The sequence below is a fragment of the Centroberyx affinis genome, unplaced genomic scaffold (genome assembly GCF_046629955.1).
Source record: "Centroberyx affinis isolate AG114_WGS23_722 - 3 ecotype Tasmania unplaced genomic scaffold, CSIRO-AGI_Caff_v1 ptg001966l_1, whole genome shotgun sequence".
NCBI classification, from domain to species: domain Eukaryota; kingdom Metazoa; phylum Chordata; class Actinopteri; order Beryciformes; family Berycidae; genus Centroberyx; species Centroberyx affinis.
The window spans coordinates 72,210-95,091 of NW_027280317.1; the positions used below are offsets into that span (position 1 = coordinate 72,210).

The 22,882-nt window shown below is 43.9% G+C and overlaps 3 protein-coding genes across 4 annotated transcripts; all 3 read left to right on the forward strand.

The window, feature by feature from the left end:
- Positions 1-861: 861 nt before the first annotated feature.
- Positions 862-8,427, forward strand: slc35e4 (solute carrier family 35 member E4). Of its 2 annotated transcripts, XM_071530737.1 has the most exons (3): positions 862-925; positions 2,062-2,669; positions 4,837-8,427. In XM_071530737.1, the coding sequence occupies exons 2-3, from the start codon at positions 2,081-2,083 to the stop codon at positions 5,373-5,375; spliced, it is 1,128 nt and encodes a 375-aa protein (XP_071386838.1). In that variant the 5' UTR covers positions 862-925; positions 2,062-2,080; the 3' UTR covers positions 5,376-8,427. The 2 variants fall into 2 exon arrangements, with proteins under 2 accessions (XP_071386838.1, XP_071386836.1); XM_071530735.1 differs by lacking the exon at positions 862-925 and having other exon boundaries at positions 1,771-2,669.
- A 2,275-nt stretch (positions 8,428-10,702) lies between these two features.
- Positions 10,703-13,703, forward strand: smtna (smoothelin a). Its single transcript, XM_071530746.1, has 7 exons — positions 10,703-10,810; positions 11,375-11,450; positions 11,605-11,730; positions 11,843-11,888; positions 12,597-12,714; positions 12,863-13,014; positions 13,237-13,703. Exons 1-7 carry the CDS (start codon positions 10,703-10,705, stop codon positions 13,382-13,384), a joined length of 774 nt encoding a protein of 257 aa, XP_071386847.1. The 3' UTR covers positions 13,385-13,703.
- Positions 13,704-17,053: 3,350 nt separating this feature from the next.
- On the forward strand, positions 17,054-22,185 carry LOC139653776 (inositol polyphosphate 5-phosphatase K). The gene is made up of 12 exons (XM_071530747.1): positions 17,054-17,700; positions 18,588-18,695; positions 18,893-19,001; positions 19,340-19,456; positions 19,885-20,060; positions 20,174-20,285; positions 20,485-20,594; positions 20,703-20,913; positions 21,048-21,185; positions 21,331-21,396; positions 21,491-21,595; positions 21,718-22,185. The coding sequence occupies exons 1-12, from the start codon at positions 17,054-17,056 to the stop codon at positions 22,183-22,185; spliced, it is 2,367 nt and encodes a 788-aa protein (XP_071386848.1).
- Positions 22,186-22,882: the final 697 nt, after the last annotated feature.

Consider the following 22,882-nt stretch of genomic DNA (forward strand, 5'->3'; position numbering starts at 1 on the left):
CAACCAATTTAAGGAGAGACAGACCGGCCATGTTATTAGCATTTAATTTGTACAAGACCTTTTCCTTTATGTTCATGTACATTATGTTATGAGTTCTGTTGAACTGTTGGCAATAATGCATGATGATTTATATGAAAAGCATATTACATCATTATTTGAAAGTTTACCAAAAAAAGTAATCCAAAAGGAATAGTATCCATCTTCTTAGTTTCTTCTGAGCTAAATTGCCTAACTGGCAAAAATTTGTTTACTGATGCATGTTCAGATTTAATGTTTACATTGTATTTTTTGAGGGGTGTGCCTCTAAGGAGCACCTTAAGAAATATAGCTCAAGGTAATATAAATGTGTTTACTGCTTGCAGCTATAAGAAGTAACCGGACGGAACTGACAACTTTTTTGATTGGCCATAACAGACTTACAAAAGATGAGTAGGCCTAATGCTGATAAACAATGCATGTAGATACGCTGCTCAAACTTTGTGTCAAGTTCTAAGCAAGTGCCTGATTCATTTCCTTTTCTGCCTACTTGTTAATACATCTGATATCAGGTTCTTCAATACATTGTAATTGACTTTACCGTGGGTTGACTTTGCTACTGTACTCAGTAGTTGTACTCATTGCCCATTGGAGAATACATGTTTTCCTTCTGTATAACACTGGCGTGTTACAGTGATGTACAGTTCCTGATGTTTCAAGGAAAAGTAAATCATCATTTCCATGATATTTTTTGCGTTTTTCCGTGAGTCCAACACTCTGCACAGAAGTTGCATTCAGGTTGCACCAGCCAGCTTTAAATGGGTGGCATTGCCCTTTAAATGAACTACCCCATGACACCAGAGCGCGTCCCCCTCGGCTGGGATGAGCGTGCACGGCGACCGACGGGGATACTGGGATGCTGTCAAACCAAAGGTACACAGAGAACAAGGTAAAGATGAAACACAAATGAGTAAATGTGCTGTCATCGTGTAACTTTACGAACAGATTTCGACAGCGAACATCATCGAGTTGCCGGGCGACTCGTCGAGCTAGCCGAGTGTTTTAACGTTAGCTAACCGAACCTCTTTACAGTTATTAGACAGGTTGGCTAACTTAGCTAGCTGGAGTGATTTTAGCATAACACAAGCCAAGGCCAGACACATCGAGCTCCCGGTGTCAAGTGACAGCAACGGTTATTGTTAGCTAACCCACCTTGTATCTTTATATTATCAGATATCGCCCAGGCTGGCCCGCTTGCTTACCTAGCTACCGATCTTATTTTGACACGAATCGACGTTAAATTAGAGTTGTGCATCATCGTGAAGCGTAACCGTTCGTGTGTTATTATTTGTGAACAGCACCGTTTCTCTCTCAGCTCGAGCTGGCTGAAGCACAGGATTTCCCTTTGCTCCGGTGGCGAGAGGGAATCACAAGATCTCGGCAGCCATGAAGTAAGCGTCTATTTTAAAACAAGCATGTTCACAAAACGCCCATGAGGTGCGGGTGGGATACTCATGTCGAACCGCGCTTTCTGGCATTTCGAATAATAATATTGAGTTACAGGCGGATCAGTGGGCTCTCCCGTGGTGTGTGTACCGCACTGCTGTCATCTCACAAACCTTTTTTTTTTTTTTTTTTTTTTTTTTTGCATCAAACCGAGTCGTCATCATCAGTTCATGGCTGCATTTCAAGATAATAACCAATCACACCAGTCCCCGTCGTGGAGAAGGCGCGTCTACTGCTCCCCAGCCCGCCCCGAGTAGCTCTCCTCTCCCCCTCTGCCTTCCTGGTCTAGCATCTGTCATTTCTTTCTCTTTTTTTTTTTGCTTGTACGGGGTGGGTTACACAACCAGTCCTCGGTGCAAAATAGAAGCACGTGTCCATAGGCGGTACAGAAAATGCAGGTTTACTAGACAACAAAGAGCAAGACTGTGGCAGCCACGCCGCGGAGAAAAACAGTCATATCGCAGAGTATTTTCGGGTTTTATAACTTAGTGATCATGTTGTCACCCCGAGCAGAGTCGGTGTGCATGTGGAGATGAGCGTGCGGCTGCGTTGCCAAGTCGGTATGTGTTTTCCTTACAGAGACGACGATGATCCGAACATGATCAACGCCGATGGCTTCTCAAAATGCGAGGCGACTCGGCGAGAGACGGGCAGAAGGCCACCCGCAGAGATGCTCCATCTCCTCTCCGCTGTCATCGTGTGGCTGGTGACGGGGACGACCATCTCCAGTCTCAACAAATGGATATTCGCTGTGTACAACTTCAGGTACCCTCTGCTGTTATCGGCCCTGCACATGCTGACGGCTATTGTTGTGGACTATGGGCTGATCAAGCTGAGAGTGATCCGCCACAAAAGAGCCGGGGAGCAGGACCTGACCCCCAGCGCTAAGTGCAAGGTGTTCCTGTTGAGTTTGACATTTTGTGCCAGTATCGCCTTCGGCAACATGGGTCTGAACTATGTCCAGCTGTCGTTTGCACAAATGATCTACACCACCACCCCGCTCTTTACCCTGGCCATCTCTACGCTGATCCTGGGCAAGCAGCATCATATCCTCAAATACACAGCCATGATGCCCATCTGCTTGGGAGCCTCCTTCAGCATCATGGGCGAGGTCCAGTTTGATCAGACCGGCTGCTTCTTTGTATTCGCAGCGACTATGTTGAGGGGTGTCAAGACCATTCAGCAGAGTAAGTACAACAGTCTTTCATCATGATCCATGCTTGTTGTCACCCCAGACTGTAAACATTTTGTTTTGATGCGTTAAACTGACGTAACTTTGTAGATAATCTTCCTGAGGAGGAATGTGAAATCCTCGCCTCCTTGTGAAAATGGAAATCGTGTCTCATGCCACTGACAGCGGAGTGTATTTTGGTGTTTCCCTCCTACACCGCAGCAGTCTGCAGTCCTGGAACTTTTTAGTGACTCACTCCTCAGTACAGTAACACACCCATACCTTAAGGTGGAATTTTCTGGTTTCTTCACTCTTAGTCCACGTGCTATAAATACCAAGAAGTGTCTATAGGGTAGAGTGGGCAGGCTTCTCCACATCCTGGAAAAATAGATTATTTTCGCTCTAATGCAGCATCAAATTTGAGAAAGTGAATACAATGTGGAAACCTTTTGAGGATCCTAGAAAATCAAGCTTTTCCAATTCTTTCTCTCTGTTTGTTTAGAAATGAACATTTAAAGGACATGTAGGCCTATTAAAAAACATATCTTCATGGGGGAGCGTTTGCAATTTGCCAATGCAAATGATCTGTGAAATGCTGCCAATGCATGTAAATTAACTTTTAACAGCCAGTATCATTTAAGACTGAATACAGGTGTGCAGTTTGATCAAACATGTCCTGGAAAATAGACGGATTCCTCTCTTGAATTCATGTCAGATGGGCTGTGTTATGTTAAGTAGTAACCTCACTACAGTCATTTAGCTAATGTTCTCGGCTCAGGAAGCATTTGTGCTAGGAATTACTGTAATGGTGGTTTCTGAAAACTATCCACCACGGATCAGTGTGTTTTGTGTGGTGGATTAGGCTTTCTAACGTCATTAGTCTACATAGTATGGTAATTGTCAGGGAAGAAAGAAGCCTCAGAAAGTAGAGTTTCTAAAAATACTTTAAGGCCTTGTCTTAATTTCTTACATAACAAAAAAAGCAGATACTGTGTTTTGCTCAGAGGGACTTAAGGCTTCATGCTTTGTACGAGGAGGAGCAGCCGTAAACCCAGTGGTTAGTGAGGCAGGCTTGTGACTGGAAAGTCATCAGTTCAAATCACCGGGCCAACTGATGATGTCTGAGTTGGGAAAGTCAATAAGACACCTTGTCTCCAACAGCTGCCATTGAGGTGCCCATTTCATTTAATTATTTATTTCTTAAACAGAAACAGTGCACATTAATCGACCCGAGTGTAAATGTGCCAGTGTCAGCCAACTGGCTAATTTTCAACTGTAGTCCCTGTGGCCAGATGTCAATAGCCAGAAACTGTAGTTAAAAATGCATATAAAAATACAACATGTAATCATCTGTACAGATTACAGGTAAAGTACAAATAGACAGACAGGACAAATATGAGGCCGTCTACATACACACAAGCTGGCACACCCCCAACATGTAAGCTTGCACATAGCAACAAATGTGAGGTAATCTACACACAAACATGCTGAATGAGCAGCAGATATGTGAGCAAATACACACACAGTAGCAGACATGTAGGTACACACAAAGCAACAGGCATGGAAGCACACACATGATCAAGGCATTTCATCCCCAAATGCTCCGCTGTAGCCGCTCAGTGACCAACAGTACAGGACTGTGGATGTGTTGAAAATCTCCACAGTGTTTGTACTTGTTATTTTCCCTCAGTCTGCCTCTCTTCCCCTAGGCTGCTGCTGCTCAACTTCATGGCCAACTTGCCTTGTTAAATACGGGTAAATAAATATACAGCAGGAGACGTAAACCACTGGCTACTTGTAAACCACTGGTGCTAGGTTCAACAGATAGACGTTGGAGCACATAACTATTTTATTTTTAATCACGACTGAAGGTTCGAGTCCATCCTGAAATGCCAAACCCACCGGACGATGTTGTCTCAAGTTGCAACAAGCTATTTTCATCCTCTCTCTCTCGTAATGGTGACCGTCATATGTTTACTTTTCTCTGACACACTTAAATGTTGCACATGTCTTTTTATTTAAGCGAACAGGTCACTCTGTTATTATGTATAAGGTACTTGGAGAGGAGGACATTTCAACATCGTAGGAATGTACAGGTCTAATTTGCTTCTTTTGTGATGTCTGTCTTTTGTGTTAAACTCAAGTTTGCACCAGCTCTTATATTTCTCTCTCTCTCTACTCAGGTATTTTGCTTCAGGAGGAGAAAATCAACTCTGTGTTCCTGCTCTACCTGATGTCCATTCCTAGTTTCTGCATCCTGGCCGTGGCGGCTCTGGCCTTGGAGAACTGGGCTATGCTGGAGTCTCCGCTCCACTACGACCGCCACCTGTGGGTCTTCATCCTGCTCAGCTGCCTGGGCTCCGTCATGTACAACCTGGCCAGCTGCTGCGTCATCACGCTCACCTCTGCTGTCACTCTGCACATCCTCGGCAACCTGAGCGTGGTGGGAAACCTGCTGCTCTCTCAGCTGCTCTTCGGCAGCGAGTTGTCCGCCCTCAGCTGCGCCGGCGTGGTGCTCACGCTGTCCGGCATGCTCATCTATCAGAACTCAGAGTTTATCGCCGGCTACCTGGACGCACGCAGAGCCAAAGCTAAGGGGTCGGGACAGGGGGCGTTCCACGACGGGAGCGGGGAGGACATGGACAACACTAGTGCATCTGAACTGACCCCACCGCACCATCAGCAGAGAACCGATGGGAAACAGGAAGACAAGATAGACTGAAATGAAAGGCTGAAGGAGAGAATAAGAAAGTGGAAAGATTAAAGTGATAGAAACCCCGGTCGTAGTTGTGTTTTAAGTTGAGCAGGGGTGAGAAGCAACAGAGGGAGCGTGACCTCACGAGGCCATTGTCACTGATGACGCGACTGAGCTTCTACAGTTCAGTCTGGTTTTTTTTACTTCTTCACTGTGCCAATTTATTTATTCCTCCTGTGGTCTCATGGAACAGGAGTCTGCAAAAGGGGGACTGGCTTAGAAAACGGTTGCCTTCATGACAGTGACAGTTAAATTCTCTCCTTTTACCTGTACATCACTCATACATAGCCTATAGTGGTATATGCATGCATGAGCACACTAAACAGTTTGATACCTCATGAGGTATCTGCACTGTCACTCATACTACTCCACTGTGAAAATGTTCTCATTTGTAGAGGGCTCTAATAGAGGTTTTGGGTGGCTGTTGTGGATATTGTAGGCTGCAGAGAACCTAATGTTATGGCGTGGGGGTGGAGGGGGGGGTAGAGGACACTCCACCTCAAATGAATGGGCACAATTTGTAAAAAAAAACAATATATATATTCATGGTACTGTTACCTGACTTTCGCCTGGTCCTGCCATGGGAGGGGACTGGGTTTTCTGGCAGCTTTTTGTTTGTGTGCGAGGGGGAAGCTCATTAAATGAGGATGCTGCATTTGTTGTAGTGCTAGAGCTTTTGTCTAGATGGATTTTACAAGCCAACATTTCTGTGTAATGGCATGGCACTAATTCAGTTCTAGTCAGATATGTATTTTATCTACCGAAGCACACGTCTATCTAAGAGGAGGCCCGAGCCCCGTCTTCTGTCCTCCCCTATGAACCTCAGCGTGGCTTCCCACTTAAGGCCTAGATTTTTTCCCATACCAGCTTAAAAAAAAAGGTCTCTCTAGAATTAGTCCAATTACTTCCATCTTTTACAATAATGCGCTCACTGCAGCATACCTCTATTATTAGCTTCACACACACTCTAAGGAGTGTCACCCAACTTTAGCAGTCTTTTCCCTGTGGAAATGCTGAGAAAAAAACGACTGAGCTTTCCTTTCAGGTTGCGTCCGAGAGTCTAACCAATGTCATCTGGTAGGTTTCATGTATCCCTTCGGTGGGTGCCACTTTTTTAAAAATTGGTTAACCAGCACATCTTGAAAACTGACTTCTGCTGGGCAGTGTTATTTTGTTTTCTCTCAGTATTTACAATGCATTTTAATGACCTTTTTATTTAGTCACAAAACATATTTTATGCCCCTTTTAATATTTGTGAGGAAGAAAATATTTAATTTGTTTTTGAATGGCCATAGCAATCAGAAGCTTTGTAATGCTGTAGATTTTGATCCTTGAATTAGAATTACATTTTCAGGTTTTAAAACAGTCCTGTTGAGGATCAAAAGGCCTTGCACGCGAACATATAATATTACTGATCTATCAGAGGTCAGTAGAAGCCACCGGTCTGTCCTGCACTTTTCTTAGCTGCCTGCTCTCTCTTAGAGAGGTCTGGTGTAACTCTTTTATTTAGGCATGGGATTGCATGCCAGCGCTCCTGTAAGGATTTTAAATGATACAGGATGTCTCTGTTATTCCCTCCTTCATCTGATGTATGCCAAATGTTGACTTCTGAAAGCCTGATCTTTAGTTATGCTGTTTGGTCCTGTCAGTGACCGGACGTGATCAGTCTTAGTCTCAGTCTCATTGCTGAGATTCAGTTTAGCTTCTCACAAGACAAAAAACAACTAAGCCATCCATAGTTAGAGTTAGAGATATTTTATTTACTAACATCTGCCACATTTTCTCTGTATTTTGCCATAAGCACAGCAGTAGGCAGGATTGAATGTTGAAAGACTTCACTTGATGTGTCTTTGATTGGGAAGGAAACGGAGGAAATGCCAATTGTCTTATTTGATCTTTTTAGGCTGCCAGCTATAGTTTAGATACAGTGGCAGCATTGTGACCTGAGCATCATATCACACTAAGGGTGAATACATGGCCGGGATTAACCTACGATGTCTTTCATGAGCCCTCAATCAGTAGAAATCACTACAAGAAAGATATGGACTGTGCTGAGGAGTAATAAAACAATGTTGCAGTTGGTGAAATGGTTTTTGTTATTAGAACACGTCGAACAACTGGCATCGTCAACAATCCTCAGTTACAAGTTTAAAGGTCATGTACAGAGGATCCTGTTATTGGTTTTACATTATTGAATACCTCAATTGTTAAATAGGGCTTGTTATGCTCTGTTATTAATTGATTAAGTAAATAGATGTTGGAGTGAGATCAAGCAGCTGATAGCCTCTCAACTTCCAAGATATGTCAAATGCTCATGTGTGATAGACAGTAATCCATCAGTGGAAAAGGACCACAAAGATGTATCATATTTGACAAGACTTTTGATACATAGGCATATGAAGGCCTATGTTAAGGATACATCACTAGCCACAGTAGTCTTCTCCAATTTTAGACTCTTGGTTTGGTTGTTCAACTATCCCAGTCTATGGCAGTTTGACTGGCATGGCTGCTTGATCTCATGGTGTTGTGTTTGGCAGGTTGTGATGGAGGGACGAAGCGCATATTGCACTGACGAGGTATGAAGATGCTGCCTTCAAAGCCTATGGTTCCTGTGTACATACTGGTTTTGATTGTTTGCAAAGTTAGTTGGATGTAAATAGTTATTTTATTATATTTATGTATTTTACAGTCATGAACGGCTGGTTAAAATATACTGGTTCAAGAATGAAACGATTGCCTCATGCCTTATTTGGACATACTGTAGACAAATGATAGTGACATTTCTAGAAAAAATACTGAATTTTTTGCAGTTTGTGTGTTTTGCTTAATGCGCCTTTAACAGCAAGGTCCAGCAAGGAGTGATTTGATTTGTCATTTTGTCAAATTGTTTGGTAAATAATTTGAATGCCAACGGTGGCCATAGGTGCTGCTGTTTAGGGGCAATGACATAGGCAATTCATATAAACGTGATCTGCAACTGCTTGATTAAAAATAAATTGACTTATCCAATAAAGCATAACAAACCCAACCACCTCATTACTGAGTCAGAGTTGTCACCCACATTAAAGCATGGAAATCCAGTGTGACGCCCCCACACAATTCAATTCACTTCAGTTCAAATCTTAATTGTCCTGTAGGGAAATTTGGTTTGAGACTATCCAAGTCTAATTTTATCATGTCACGCTTTAGTCACGGTAAAGGCTGTAAAAGCTGAAAAAGGTTGTAATTTGTAGACATAAGGGTAAGTAGTTTAGAAAAAAACGTATTTCCTACAAGTGACATTTTTCAGTAACGTGAATATACTACAAATTTAGACGGTCAAATAAATTAAAGTGGCTTCCCACCACCAGGAGTTTGATTAAGATCAGGAACTGAACCTTATGCTAGTGGTTATCAACCTTTCCGGCTCATGACCCCTTAAAACAAAGCGATGCCTACCTGCCCCCAGTCACAGGCTGCATATGCAGAGTGGTGAACAGTTCAACCAAAGAATAATTTTCCCTTTCAGGTAATTTCATCTGATTATCAGAGGAGGCCTGGAAGCTGAAAACTATTCAGTAAAAAAAAAGCAAAAATTTTAGAAAAAAATATTTAAAAAAAAACACACAATAATACGTTTGTGTAGTAGAAATATGTTTTTTTTCCTATCCTATAAATCATCTTGCGACCCCCCCAAAATTCTCGACCCCTTGTGGTGTCCCGACCCCTAGTTTGAGAATCACTGCCTTATGCTATCCTATATTGTGTGGGATCATACAGCATGTGCTTGTGTTGACCACTTGGTGGAGTTAGGACCCCACAGTCAGTCCGTCTTAATTTTGTAGCATGAAAACTTCATATTCAGAGTTGAGTGTGTTTTGCTTGCTCTGTCTTCTGCCTAATGTGTGTGTGTGAGTGTGTGTGAGTGTGTGTGAGTGCATGTGCGCAGGAATATGTGTCCTGTCCTCCCTTACAGATGAGATTCCACTACTTCCTGTAAACAGGGTGTTGCTGGGCAACCCATCAGCCTTTTGCCTCAATAAGGCAGTGCTGCTCACACTTTTTTTTTCTTCTTTTAACCCTTCGCTTTCCCACCAAATGATTTGTTTGCCGCGCTGAATGAATCCTCAGCAAGTACAAATGGTCATTAAGAAGACAGAGTGTGCCCTGAGGAAATGTCCCATAAAGTTTCACATGACATCATCCTGAGGTTTTAGTTGTCGAGGGCTGAAGGAAGGTGTTGAGGGAGAGGAGGACAGATAGGCCGAGACCGAGTGCGCGTTCTCCCTCCTCCTTCCCATCTTGGGTGGTTCATGTAAGCAACCTCCACTAACTCCCCAAACATGCATCCTTATGAAGCGCTGTGGTGTGGGGGTGTGATGTGATGCCGGGGCTGGGCTCAAGCAGTTCTCTCTACAAGGTTTAAAGAAGGGAAGAGGAGGGGAAAGGAGGATACTGAACACGTGTAAGAAGCTCACACACTGCCAGCAGCTGTTGTTCCTCAAGACACAGGAGATTGCATCCTGAGAACAGGTAGGTGACTCCTCTCCTGAACAGCACCCATCCCCATTCTCAATTTATTTTTTCTGAATTAACTACTTGATTTTATGCACCTTGCGTTATGTGTGTATGAGCTTAACTACAACCCCTCTTTGCCCGAGCCCGACCACATAGTTTTAGGCTGTTATCAGATGCTTTCAGTAATGGCCTTGCTCCACTACATTACTATATTTGTACACGTTACTATATTTGTACACGTTTTAGCCATTTCTGGGCTGCGCTGAGCCAGTAGCCGAGACACAGAGAAGGGTCCTTGAGAAAAAAACAAATACCTTTCCTGCACGGCTGCATGGTTTGTGTCTGTTAAGGCTCACACACTCTGTTTATATTCAGATTACTCAACTGACTGCAAATAGAACAGTCTCTTCCCTTTATTCATGACTTTTGCAAATTTTTAGCTTAATGTAAGAGCCGTATCTGATCTGTTTATTCATGCTAACTAATTCAGACATTTGTAGTCCTATGTGAATGATAAAGTTTTGATTACTATGATCGCATGTTGTTATATGGTCACCTCTTCAAACATCTGACAGCTTCTATAACTCCAACTTTATTCAGATGTCTCAGTTTCAGGTGTGTCTGTTGTGTGAGAGAGAGTGACAGTGTGCCTGTGTGTTTACTTACAATGTTTTTCAGTTCTTGTCATTGGCCTGTAAGATACACTATATAATCATGCAATTGTGTCGATTTTTGTCACATATATCTAAAGTATGTGTCATTAGAGGTGTGTTTCCGTACTATCCAGCGGTCTGGAGATGGAGGCAAAGGCTGACAGTGGACCAGCAGTGTCTGACAGTCCATCAGGCTCGCTGACCACCCAGGAACTGGCTGCTATTGAGGATGAGGAGGTTCTCAATAAGATGGTGAGCCAGAGAGAAGAAGGCTATTATTGTCCTGTAAGGGAAATTTGGTTTACAGAGATTGTTTTAAAAAAAAAAAAACCCATATCAAATCACATAATCATATACCATACAAACAAACAGCATTTGGAAGGGAGCTTGACACAGTGCAAAAAGAGCATTGTCTCTTTTTTTTTTTTGCACTTTTGCCGACCTTTATAAACGTTAATGGGAAAACCAGTATTTGCTGCCTTGAAGATTTGCTGTCATCGAGTTTTATCTCAGTTCTCATTTTTAAAAATTAGGCGACCTTAAGCAGAGTGATATGAAGTGACATCCGTTGGCTTCGTTGTCTTGTTTATGTGTTGGAAGTATTATTTATAAACAAAGTGTTCCAAATGAAGGGAAATAAGTGATGATGGTTACAGATCCCTAGAGTGCACAATATTGGTGGTTGGCCTTTCAATATGTGAACTAAAAAGTGAAAATGTTCAACTAACATCCCTTAAAAATATGGAGTGAAATTAGTGTGACCTTTTCTTCTCTTTTTTTCTTTTTTTAATCTTTTTTTGGGTTTGCCTTTGCCAGCTGGACAAGGCAGTGGATTTTGAAGAGAGACGAATGCTACGAGCCGCATTAAGGGAACTGCTCAAGAAAAAGAGAGGTAAACACTGAGGAAAACATTGGCTTACATGCAACAATTAGCCCTGACATGAAGTTACCACACATCCATCAGACCACTATCTGTTGTCACATCAACATCTACACATTCTCTTTCTCTGATCCTTATTGTCCAACCTTCTATCGTCTCTCGTCAGATAAGCGGGAGAAGGAGCGAGGGTCCAGGCAGCAGGACTTGAGGCAGCAGGGCTTAAGCAAAGGAGGAACAACAGGCGGGACCACGAGTATAGGCAGAGCCTCCATGACCCAGCCGTCATCACACAGTGAGTGTGCCTGGCATTTGAAAACACATAGTATTTAATGTTTTAATGCTTTATTTCTATTTTTTTTTTACCTCTTTTGTTGATATGTCTCTTATTATTTGCTTCTCCTTAGAGCCGACCAGCCAGTTCTCTCCATCACCCTCCAAGACAACAGCCAGGTGACTCTTGACTTCTAATCAGTGGTGGAAAAAGTGTTCAAATCCTTTACTTAAGTAAAAGAAGCAATACCATAGTGGAAAAATAATCCATTAAAAGTAAAAGTCCTCAATTCAAAAGTTTACTTAAGTAAAAGTATAGAAGTATTAGCAGTAAAATGTCCTTAAGTATCAAAAGTAAAAGTACTCCTTCTGAAGAACGATCCCTTTCAGGGTGTTAAATCAGTGATGCATTAACCTGTAAGAAGTATTTTAATGTTGTAGGTCTACATATACTGTTGTGTAGTATAAACTCTATGCATCATATTTTATGAGCTTATTGTATGTTTTGCGTGTAAAACCTTATTCTGCAAAGTAACTACTAACTACAGCCATCAGATAAATGTAGTGGAGTAAAAAGTACAATATTCCCTCTGAAATGTAGTGAAGTAAAAGTATAAAGTCTCACAAAATGGAAATACTCAAGTGTTAGTACCTCAAAACTGTACTCATGTACAGTACTTGAGTACTTAGTTACTTTCCACCTCTGCTTCTAAAGCTGTTTGAAGCCAGATGTGACAGTGTTCTGCATTATAGGTCTCTTATGTTTATAGAACTTGTCCATTAAAAACATAAAGAAAGATTTTCTTATGAACAACATTTACCCAGTAAAGAGCAGAAGTAAGTCTACTTTCTATGCAATCAGTATGTCTCCTTGTATCTTTTCTTCAGCAACGCCACTCCCACTGTAGCCCCGGCCCAGAAATGCCCTGCCGCTGCAGCACCCAATACTAAAAATGTCAAACAGATGCTACTAGATTGGTGCAGAGCCAAAACAGAGCCATATGAGGTAAATGTGAACTGACTCTCTTCATCTCTGAATTACTGCTCTCTGGAGCTATATATAGCGCTGTACCCCCCTGTCTCATTCATGGTCCACATTCTTCCTCACATTGTTTCCCTCTTTTAAAAACTGATTCTCTTTCGGTGTGATACAGGGGGTAGAAATCAACAACTTCTCCTCAAGTTGGAGTGACGGCATAGCCTTCTGCGCCTTGGTGCACCGGTTCTTCCCTGACGCCTTTGAATACTCCATCCTCAACCCCAACAAGCGCAGGGACAACTTCCAGCTGGCTTTCAGCACTGCGGAGTGAGTTCTCATTCCTAATATGAAGGTGCAGATTTATGGTGTCTGAAACAGGCTGTGAAACGGTGCACTGCAGATAGGAGCAAAGCTGCTGAATGGCTCTGACAAAACAGTTTCTTTGTTGTCCTGTGTCTCAAGTCATTATCGTGGCTCTCCCTCTGTTGATCTCTCTCTCTCTCTCCCTCTCTCTCTCTCTCTCTCTCTCTCTCTCTCTCTCAACTGCAGGAGGCTGGCAGATTGCCCCCCTCTGCTGGACGTTGATGACTTACTCCGGATGGCTGAGCCGGACTGGAAGTGTGTGTACACATACATCCAGGAGTTCTACCGATGCCTGGTGGAAAAAGGCCTGGTCAAAACCAAAAAGCGACCCTAGACTCTGACATGTCAGAAACGAGCTTCCGTAATTGTCTGTCATATCAATCTAACAAATGATATCAATCAATCAATCAATCAGACTTGATTTGTATAGCACTTTTTATACGAACAAATGTAACACAAAGTGTTTCACAGACTGAAACTTGATAAGTCACAGTAAAACTAAGGAAACTTCACAGACTAGAACACACATTAGCACAAGCTGAGGTCAGACAGTATTATGCACTTTTTTGCAACATAATATTTACGTTTTGTCTCTGATCATATGCCTCCCATGCAGTAAAAGATTGAGTAGTTTACAGTTTGATGTGTGTAGTTAGAGCATCGTTTGAATTTTAATACACAGTGCCTTATGTGTAGTATTTGTATTGGTTTGTGTGTTTATCGGTGTCTATGTGTTCTCAGCGGACAGCTGGCACTTAGGATCAGTACATTCCACTGAGATTACACATCTGCATTAATCTCAGTCAAAGCCATAGAGAATCTGGGAATGGCTTTTATGGTGATGCTGTGTGGGGCCTGTCCTCGCTAAAAACCAGTGTATAAGTATTAAAGACACATTTAATAAATCAATCCATCAATCAATGAATCAATCAGTGTTATGTGGCACATTTTGTACAATTAAATGCAATGCGCTTCACATTAGCAATAAAAATAAATTGCATAAGAAATAAAATGAAATGCATGAAAAAGAGATAAAATGGAAATTGACAATAAAATGAGAGACCATAAAATTATAAAGGAATAATAAAATCTAAAAGGTAATATAAACTAGAAAATGAATTGCTAGAATAAAAAGGAAAAATAAAAGATTAAAAACAAAATATCAGTTCCTATGAAAAATCAAGGCTGCAGAGACAGGTCTTGAGCTTGTGTTTAAAGATATCTGTGGTTGCAGTGACTGAGGCCTGAGGAACTAGAAAGCCTGGAATGGTACTGGAATATCAGATATTGCATGATAAACAGATATTGTTCAGGTTCTATGCCATTTTCAGAAATAAAGGGAATTCTTGGCAAATCACAACTGTAACTGGCCGCATCTAAAATGCCAGGTATCAAATAATTTTCTGTCAAAGTAGGCTATTGATATTAACAATTCATACTTCAGTCTAATCAGGACATCACAGGCCACACCATGCTGGGGAGAGAGCAGTGACAGAAAATTGCATAGCAGCAGAGGCCTGAGACCATATTCAACCACTCTATTGAAAACTATTTGAGCAGTAGCCTACTTTGGTATCCGTGGTTTAAATGTGTGCTTAACTGCACCAATTCCCTTTTTTCAGGCCCACTGATACAATGCACAGTTCAGCTGCTGAATGATTTGTGTGACTGTGTGTAAGTAATATAAGCTGGCTTTACATGGTGCAACTTGATTACAACTTCAGCTCCGTGCAACTTCATTGTGTTACAGTTAGTATAGAACCATCCAATAAAAATAAAACGTATGATTTGGGTTAGTATCATCATTTGGAATGTTCAGGATGCGTTTGTTGACATGGAAACCTGCAGCTAATTGCATCGTGTAAAGTCAGCCTTATAGTAATCATCATCATCATCATCATCATCAAACATCATCTTGAAAAGGGCCATTCTTTTGCTTCACATCTTTCCAGTCGTTATACTGGGTCAATCAGTAGTACTCCTTGGTGAGTGACCTATAGGAACAGCCTTACAAACATAACCTCGCTGGTCCAGCTGGAGTGCTCTTGCGCAGCGCCGTGTGATAAAGATGTCATTGGGCTCGTGCGCTCAGATAGGTATACAGCCTGCCAGCCTGACATTTAATTCTCGACACGCCGGTGCGGCTAAGTTCTGGGATTAGTGCGTCATTGATAGGACAGATGCTCAGTTATTTATAGCAGACTATACATTAGGGTTAGGGCAAAGAGTTGCACTCGGGCAGCAGATTTAGTTTGGATTCTACTGCTGTCACACCTCTCGCGGCGGGTGCGCAGAACAAGGTGCTGCTGCATGTGTGTGATGTGTCGGTTCGGCCGGGGCAGAGCAGGTGCCGCGAGCCCGAAGTGCACAGCCGCTCCGGTCAGCTGAGCTGCGCAATAGATAGTAGGGTATGACGTTATCAATAATCGCGCTATATTGTAGCCAGCATCAACATGCAAGCGTACGGATCCAGACACATCGAGCGTGACCACTTCCTCTCGTGACAGCTCGGCGCGCGGGCTGGAACGTGACGAATAGCTACATTCGCTGTCCGCGGTACCGTCGGGTCGCATCGCTCCTACGGGCTGATTGAGTCAGTATACACACTAATCGACCTTGCTCTCCACGTATGGTAGCCTGTACCTTGACTGGCGTGCGAGACAAGGAAACTGATGCCTTGCCCTCTCTGAATTTGTGAGCTCACTTTGCGGTTCACCTTGGAAAACGCATGAAAGGTAACAGAACGATGTTTTCACAAGGTCCGTGTAACACAGACAGAGCCTCTCTGTGATATCTCTGCAGATGTATGTTGTTTATGTTGTTGTTGTTGTTGTTGCATGCAAAATTGTGTTTTATGGTCTAGACATTTTTCATGAGTCCTGTCAAAAAAAAATTAAGTAGAATAGAAGAATAGAATAGAAGATGCTATATTGATAATTGAGCTGGTAATACTTTCACTCAGGTCGTTCGGACTTACAGGCTTATAGACTCAATCAGTAAGGCCGACTTATGCCATTTCAGCACTCAAAGTTACCTTTTTACTTTTTAAAGTGGATTTGATGCAAGCCTATCTGGTCACCATTGCACAAAGCTGTCTTTTGCAGGTTACTACTGTGGTCACATGCAATTTTCAGTTACCAACAGATCCTAATTTGCATTTCATGAATAAGTAAAGGCGGTGTATAATTTCTGCGTGGGAGGGGAGATAAACAAAATGGTATGAGGCCTGTCTGTGCCTGATACTGTCCTCCTAGAGGCTGGAGTGAGGCAAGCTCTTGTCTATCATCTATCTTGTGACCTATCTGTTGACATTGTTTGATGTGCTGTGCTCCATTATCTGCAACTGTGGTGTGTGTCCCATCTCATGCAGACACTGTGTCTGAGATTGTGGTTCCTGGTTTCTTAACAGGTGGGGAGGAGAGAGAGAGAGAGAGAGAGAGAGAGATGAAGAGTGGAGGGACTTAGCGCCCCTTGACATTAGTGAAACTCAGTGGTATGGAAGGCTTTGAACCACAAAGCACTTTAAACTCCTACCCTACCACCCCCCTCCTGTCTTTTGCATAGGAAGAGGGTCAGGGGCTAATGAGTGTTGCTAAGCAACAGGGATGTAGTCCGGGATGCGGGTCCAGAGTTAGTTTCTCAGCCCAATATCCTTCCAACGATGACATCATCAGTGATGCCTGGGGACCACGAGGTGGACAGGCATTCAGTTTAAGCTTGATCCATCCTCCTTCCATTCACTGCAGGTCAATCTGTTTCTCTTTCACCCGTCTATCAAGGACTTTCTGATTGATGTAGAGGATCTGTGACCCAAGAGAAGACAAGTGCAGAGGTGGTGAAGGGCAAAAAACACAAAGGTCTCTCATGTCCTTCTCCTCTGGGATCGTCTGTTGTCTCCCTGCGACCTACGCTGTCTTATTTTTATCCCACAACATCGTCTCCTCTTTTAACCTCTTATTATCCCTTTTGTTATAATTATCCATATGCCGCACCCTGCAGGTTGATGGATCGGATGCAGCAGAAACAAATCGGCACCGACCCGGCCCGGCCCAGAGTGCAACCCGGACACCATGCGTTCACAGAGACCGGTCCAGGATTACCGTCACAGCTGGCGGTGCAGGAATCCCCTCTCATCAGCCCCTCAGGAGCGCACAAGAGATCGCCTGGACTGAGCCCGGTGCAGGCTGCTGGTGCACCCACTAAACTGACAGACCAGATGCAGTCAGGCCACGCCAGGTCTGGGTCCAGTCCGGCAACACTAGCTAGCATTAGCCGGCCCAGGCCAACCGCTCTGGGAACCAAACCTGCTCTGAAGCCGACCAGAGTCTCAGAGGACCCCTCCAAGAATATGGAGTCAATTCCAGTTTGCATCCCAAGACCCCAGAGTGCCAACACCCTGCCGCAGTCCCCCACAGAGTCCTCTTTCTCTCTTCACAGCCCTCAGTCTCCTCACAGCCCTCAGCCTTACACCGGCCAGCCTTACCTGAGCCCCCATCCCAACCTGCACCCACCTCAGCCCAACCCCAGCCTGCCTTCCAGCCTCAGCCCCAAATCCAGCCTGGGTCCTCAGCCTCAGAGGACCCCTTCACCCGGGAGCACAGCAGAGAGCCAAACACAGATGCAGTCAGGGGGAGAGACCAATGACTACAGGTGAGACACATAATAATGATGCCTTTGAAGAACACTGTGTTCAGATTAGTCGGCCTCTGTCTTTTCTACAGGGGTTCAGATTCTGTTCTTGCCTTGGTGGATATTGTTCCCTGTTATGTCTAAATACAGCTGCAGAAACGAACCTCTGTGACTGCAGTCAGTGGCTGTAAGAAAGCTGACGTGTGCCAGAGCATGTCACATGAATCAAAAGCTGCGTATTTCACTGAGAGCTTTACGAACCTGACAGAGAGACACAAGCACATTCTCTTGGCAGAGTTCCCAGAAACATTTCCTTTTGTGTTCTTCTCCCATAAACAAAGGCTGCTCGTAAAAACTCAGTTTAAATTTCTAAAACTGTGTTTATAATGGATAAAATACGCCAAATGATCTCCTCCAACCTCCTCCGACGCTGAGCCATTCTCAAACTTGCTGCTACACCCAAAGACATCATTCCTATCACTTCAATTTTGAGTTAAAACGATTTCTTGATCCTGCAGACATACCGTTAGGATTTGGAATAAAGTCTCTATCTCCGTTAGTTTCATAGTTATGGCTAAAAAATGATAATCGTCTAGTGGTTGAAATCACAGATCTGGATCACCACCACTAAAATCTAATCAATTGTTCTTTGGCTCAGGGAAATCCATTCATAAGTTTACATGAGATATGATATGATATGAGATAGATATCCTGCTGGCAGTCAGACAGGCAGACTAACAGGGGCAAAAGCGTGGTTTGAACTTAATTTTCTGTCTTTTTTTGTTTTTTTCCAGTGCTCCTGTCACACACACACACACACACACACACACACACACACACATCTCCTTGGATTATATCTATATATTTTGATGAAATGTGTTATTGCTGGCTCTGCTATCCTTTGACAGGGTGTACATAGTCACATGGAACGTGGGATCGGCTGTTCCTCCAGATGACATCACCTCCCTGTTTGGACCAAATGTCTCTGATGGCAGCATTGACATGTTTATCATTGGGTAAGCAAGTCTTTCCGCCAAACTCAGCCGTGCCAGAGAAACAGCCCACTGCATCCACTGAGTCATATCTCTGTGTCCATTTTGATCTGTCCTCTCCTACTACCTACCGCTCTCCACACAATCCTTATTATTCTATTATTCGTATTGTTCCCTTTTCTCTGGGTAATTATATTTTTGTACTTTCTGGCACCCTCCAGTCTGCAGGAAGTTAACTCCATGATAAACAAGCGGCTGAAAGATGCTCTGTTCACGGACCAGTGGAGTGAGCTTTGCATGGACACGCTCAGTCCGTTTGGATATGTACTGGTCAGTAAGGAGTTAAAAATCTCTTGATACGTGTTAGACTCTTGTGAATTATTTGTGGAGGCTTTTATCCCTCATGCTGATTTTTCAGTGCATGGTACTGCTATCTTTTATTATTATTGTGTCATAATAACATTTAAGGACTGATGTTGGGAAGTTAATAATTGATAATATTGGTATGTACAGTATGTATATTTTATGTGAATGTTTTATATGACAAAATGTATTTTATAGTTGTATTGTCCTTTTTTTTATCATAACGAATGTGCAAATAAACTGAAACTGATATATAGTTTAATCAATAACCTACATGTTGTTTTTCTTCCATCCCATCCCTATAGGTGGCGTCCCAGCGAATGCAGGGCGTGCTACTGCTGGTGTTCTCTAAATTCTGCCACCTTCCATTTCTGAGAGGTGTGCAGACAGAAAGCACACGCACAGGACTTGGCGGCTACTGGGTATGTGCCACGCATTGTAGAGTGCAGACGCAGAGACCAAACACCTTGTGAAGCGGGGGTGTGTTTGTGTCTGTGTGGGTGGTGAGGGGTGGTGTGTGTGAGCTCCCTGCCAGCGGGCGCGTGCGTGCGTGGGTGTGTGTGCATATGTGAGTGTGTGACCTTCCCGTGCATGTTGATGTCAGCATCACCCCTGGCTGCTGCTGGTGCAGTCTCCTTCTCTTTGAGGTCAGTGCAGCAGCGGGGCTGTCTGGCTTTCTGGTTCTGTGATTCAGTGGCTTCAGGACGTTGTCCTCTTGTCCCGAGCGGCGTTACGGCCGATACGTGCCTCTGTGCCGGTTTTTTTAACGTCACACGCAAACATTATGCGCAAGGAATCCATTTCACACTGTGTTCTCTCCTTGCCCTTTCCTTTTTCCACTCGCTCCAAGGGGAATAAAGGGGGTGTCAGCGCGAGGATGACAGTGTTCGGCCACCCAGTGTGCTTTCTCAACTGTCACCTGCCAGCTCACATGAGGAACCTGGAGCAGCGGATGGAGGACTTTGAAAGCATTCTGCAGCAACAGCAGTTTGAGGGAGGGACTGCCACCGGCGTGCTGGACCACGAGTGGGTGACATGATTTTCAGTGTCGTAAGCGTATCCACTTGGATTAGCAGTTGTTGACTCCTTTTTGTCATCCTAGAGTAAATGAAACACCTGTCTTTCCTCTGTCCCCCCAGTGTAGTGTTTTGGTTTGGGGATCTAAATTTCCGTATCGAAGACTACGACATCCATGTGGTGAAATGCGCCATCGACAGCAATAAGCTGCCTCTGCTGTGGGAGCGAGACCAGGTGAGGCAGCTTTTGCATCTCATCATTTACCCATGCACATTAGCCTAATGGAAGTCTTTTACCTGCTCGCCTCTTGATCACCATCAGTGCCAACAGAGGGCGCTTTAACACAAAATGAACCCTTCCTTCTGTCATGTTGTATGAAACTCATCCAGGCATGTGTCCTCTTTTCCCCCCCCATCATTTGTCTACTCGACAGCTCAACATGGCTAAAAGCACAGAGTCCATCCTGGATGGCTTCATAGAAGGCCCGCTCAAATTCCCACCTACTTATAAGTTTGATGTGGGCACTCACACATATGACACCAGGTTTGTTCAGTTATCTCCATGACAACGCTATTTTAAGAGATTTTCTTTCTAGGAGGCTTTTTACTTACCACGACTTTTGTTTGTCCCGTTCACTACTTTTCCGGTTAGCACTAAGAAGAGGAAGCCTGCCTGGACAGATCGCATTCTCTGGCGCCATCGTCGCACCGGCTCCCCGGTTCCTACCCACAATGCAGCGCTGCAGCGTGGTCTGACCTCATGGTTGGGTGGGGCAACTAAAGTGACACAGCATGCATACCGCAGTCACATGGGCTACACTATCAGTGACCATAAGCCTGTCTCTGCCCTGTTTTCACTGCATGTGAGTTTAATATCAATTAATTTTCATTTACAGTGTCTATCACACTGTAACCCAGTGTCTTATATGTTGACACCTCTCTGTTTGCTTGGTTTGTTTTCTTAGGTTTTACTTATCTTTTCCGTTCTTTCCTCTAGTTCCCATTCAAGGTGGATATGCCCCTGGTGGAACTGCAGGTAACCAAGGAATGGACTAAAGTGTCCGACGCTACAGTCAGATTCACTGTGGCATCAACCTATCAGCGCAGCTCATGGGACTGGGTAGCAATATACAAGGTAATTCTGATTTTGTTTTAGACAGAATTTACATCTGCAGGGTGATTTGCTTTAGATTAGCTCAACACCCTCCTGATGAATTCTTATCATTTGGTGGCCAGTATCAATATTCATCATTATTGCCATCTGTCATCTGTCTACACAGGTTGGATTCAGACATCACAAGGATTATGTAGCATATGTGTGGGCCAAGGGAGAGCATGTGACACAGGTGTGCCAGATACTCTTTCACAAATTCAGAAGGTCTTTCTCTATTTTGTGCCACAACTCACAGTTCATTTCTTTCTCTTCCTCTCTCCTCTCAGGTGACATTTACAGAAGAGGACTTGCCAAGGGATGATGGGGAATACATCCTGGGTTACTACAGTAATAACATGAACACTATTGTTGGAGTGTCATTACCCATCCAGGTAAAAACTGCCAGCTGTCAAGGGGATAAAAAATAGGAATCTCACTTTTTAAGTCTTGATGAATGAATATACCTCTTCACTGCCCTCTCTCATATGCCCATGTCCTCTCAAATCCTCCACAGATCCAGATTCCAGTCCACAGCCCCACGGTGTGTCGCTCCGACAGCTCTGATGTCAGCTCAGAAGATGACAGCACCCTGGTCCTGCTGGCTCCGTGCTCCCGCAGCCCGAGCCCTAAAACCGGAAAACACCACCACCGCCACCGGCGCAGCCGCAGCCCCGCCGTTCCTGCTCTCTCCTCTAACCCCCTTCCCTCCCTGCAGGGCCTCAGCCTCTGTCCTCGCCCCAAAGAAGGCCAGACGTGTAGCCGCTCACCCTGTTCCGCCGCTAAGAAGGAGCGGCTGGTCTCCCCGGACACCATTCCGTCGCCCTCCATCAGCCCCCTCAGTCCCCGCAGCCCCGTGTCTCCAGGTAGCGGGGTGACGGCCCCCGAGGCCCTGATTGCTGCAATCCTGGGTGAACACAGACCAGCTCAGGTTAGCCCCACAGGGAGCAGACAGTCAGGAAGAGCAGGGGAGACAAGTTTATGAGAGCCCTCCCAGCAATGGCGGTGATGATTCAGGCATGATGATTCTGACCCCACACTGTCACTGTGCTCATAGAAGCAGCACATTTTATGACTTGTAATGTAGTTCCGCAACATTCCGCATTGTAGCCCGCTGGTTCTCTATTTCTGAACTTAACTACCATCAGTGACTCCATCTCATACACTATGTGTACTTTGGAGACAGAGATTTGTCCAGACTCCCAACAAGTGCTTTTATAGACTCATAATCTATATCATATGTAAACAAACATACTGAATGTGAAACCAAAGTCAGAGTAAATCTGTGATGGACATTATCGTTATTATTGACAGAAGTGGATCCATGTAAATAATCTTGTGTCAAAATCAGGACCCTGGACTGCGATGTTGTGTAACACCTCAGAAGTATTGATGGTATCATAGTTCACCTATTGTTTTGTGTGTGTGTGTGTGTGTGTGTGTGTGTGTGTGTGTGTGTGTGTGTGTGTGTAGCCCTATGTGTGAAAAACATGTTTGAAATGAAATGTGTGAAACATACATTTTGGACCAGGTGAGAGTTTTAAATTTACACTCTATAGTTCTCGGCCTGTATTCATAAAATAAACAATATATCTAAGAATAGTGATAGGCCATTTTACCACTGCAGTCATCCTAAAGTTTATGTATGGCCATGTGACACGACCAGTAATCCTAGATCAGTG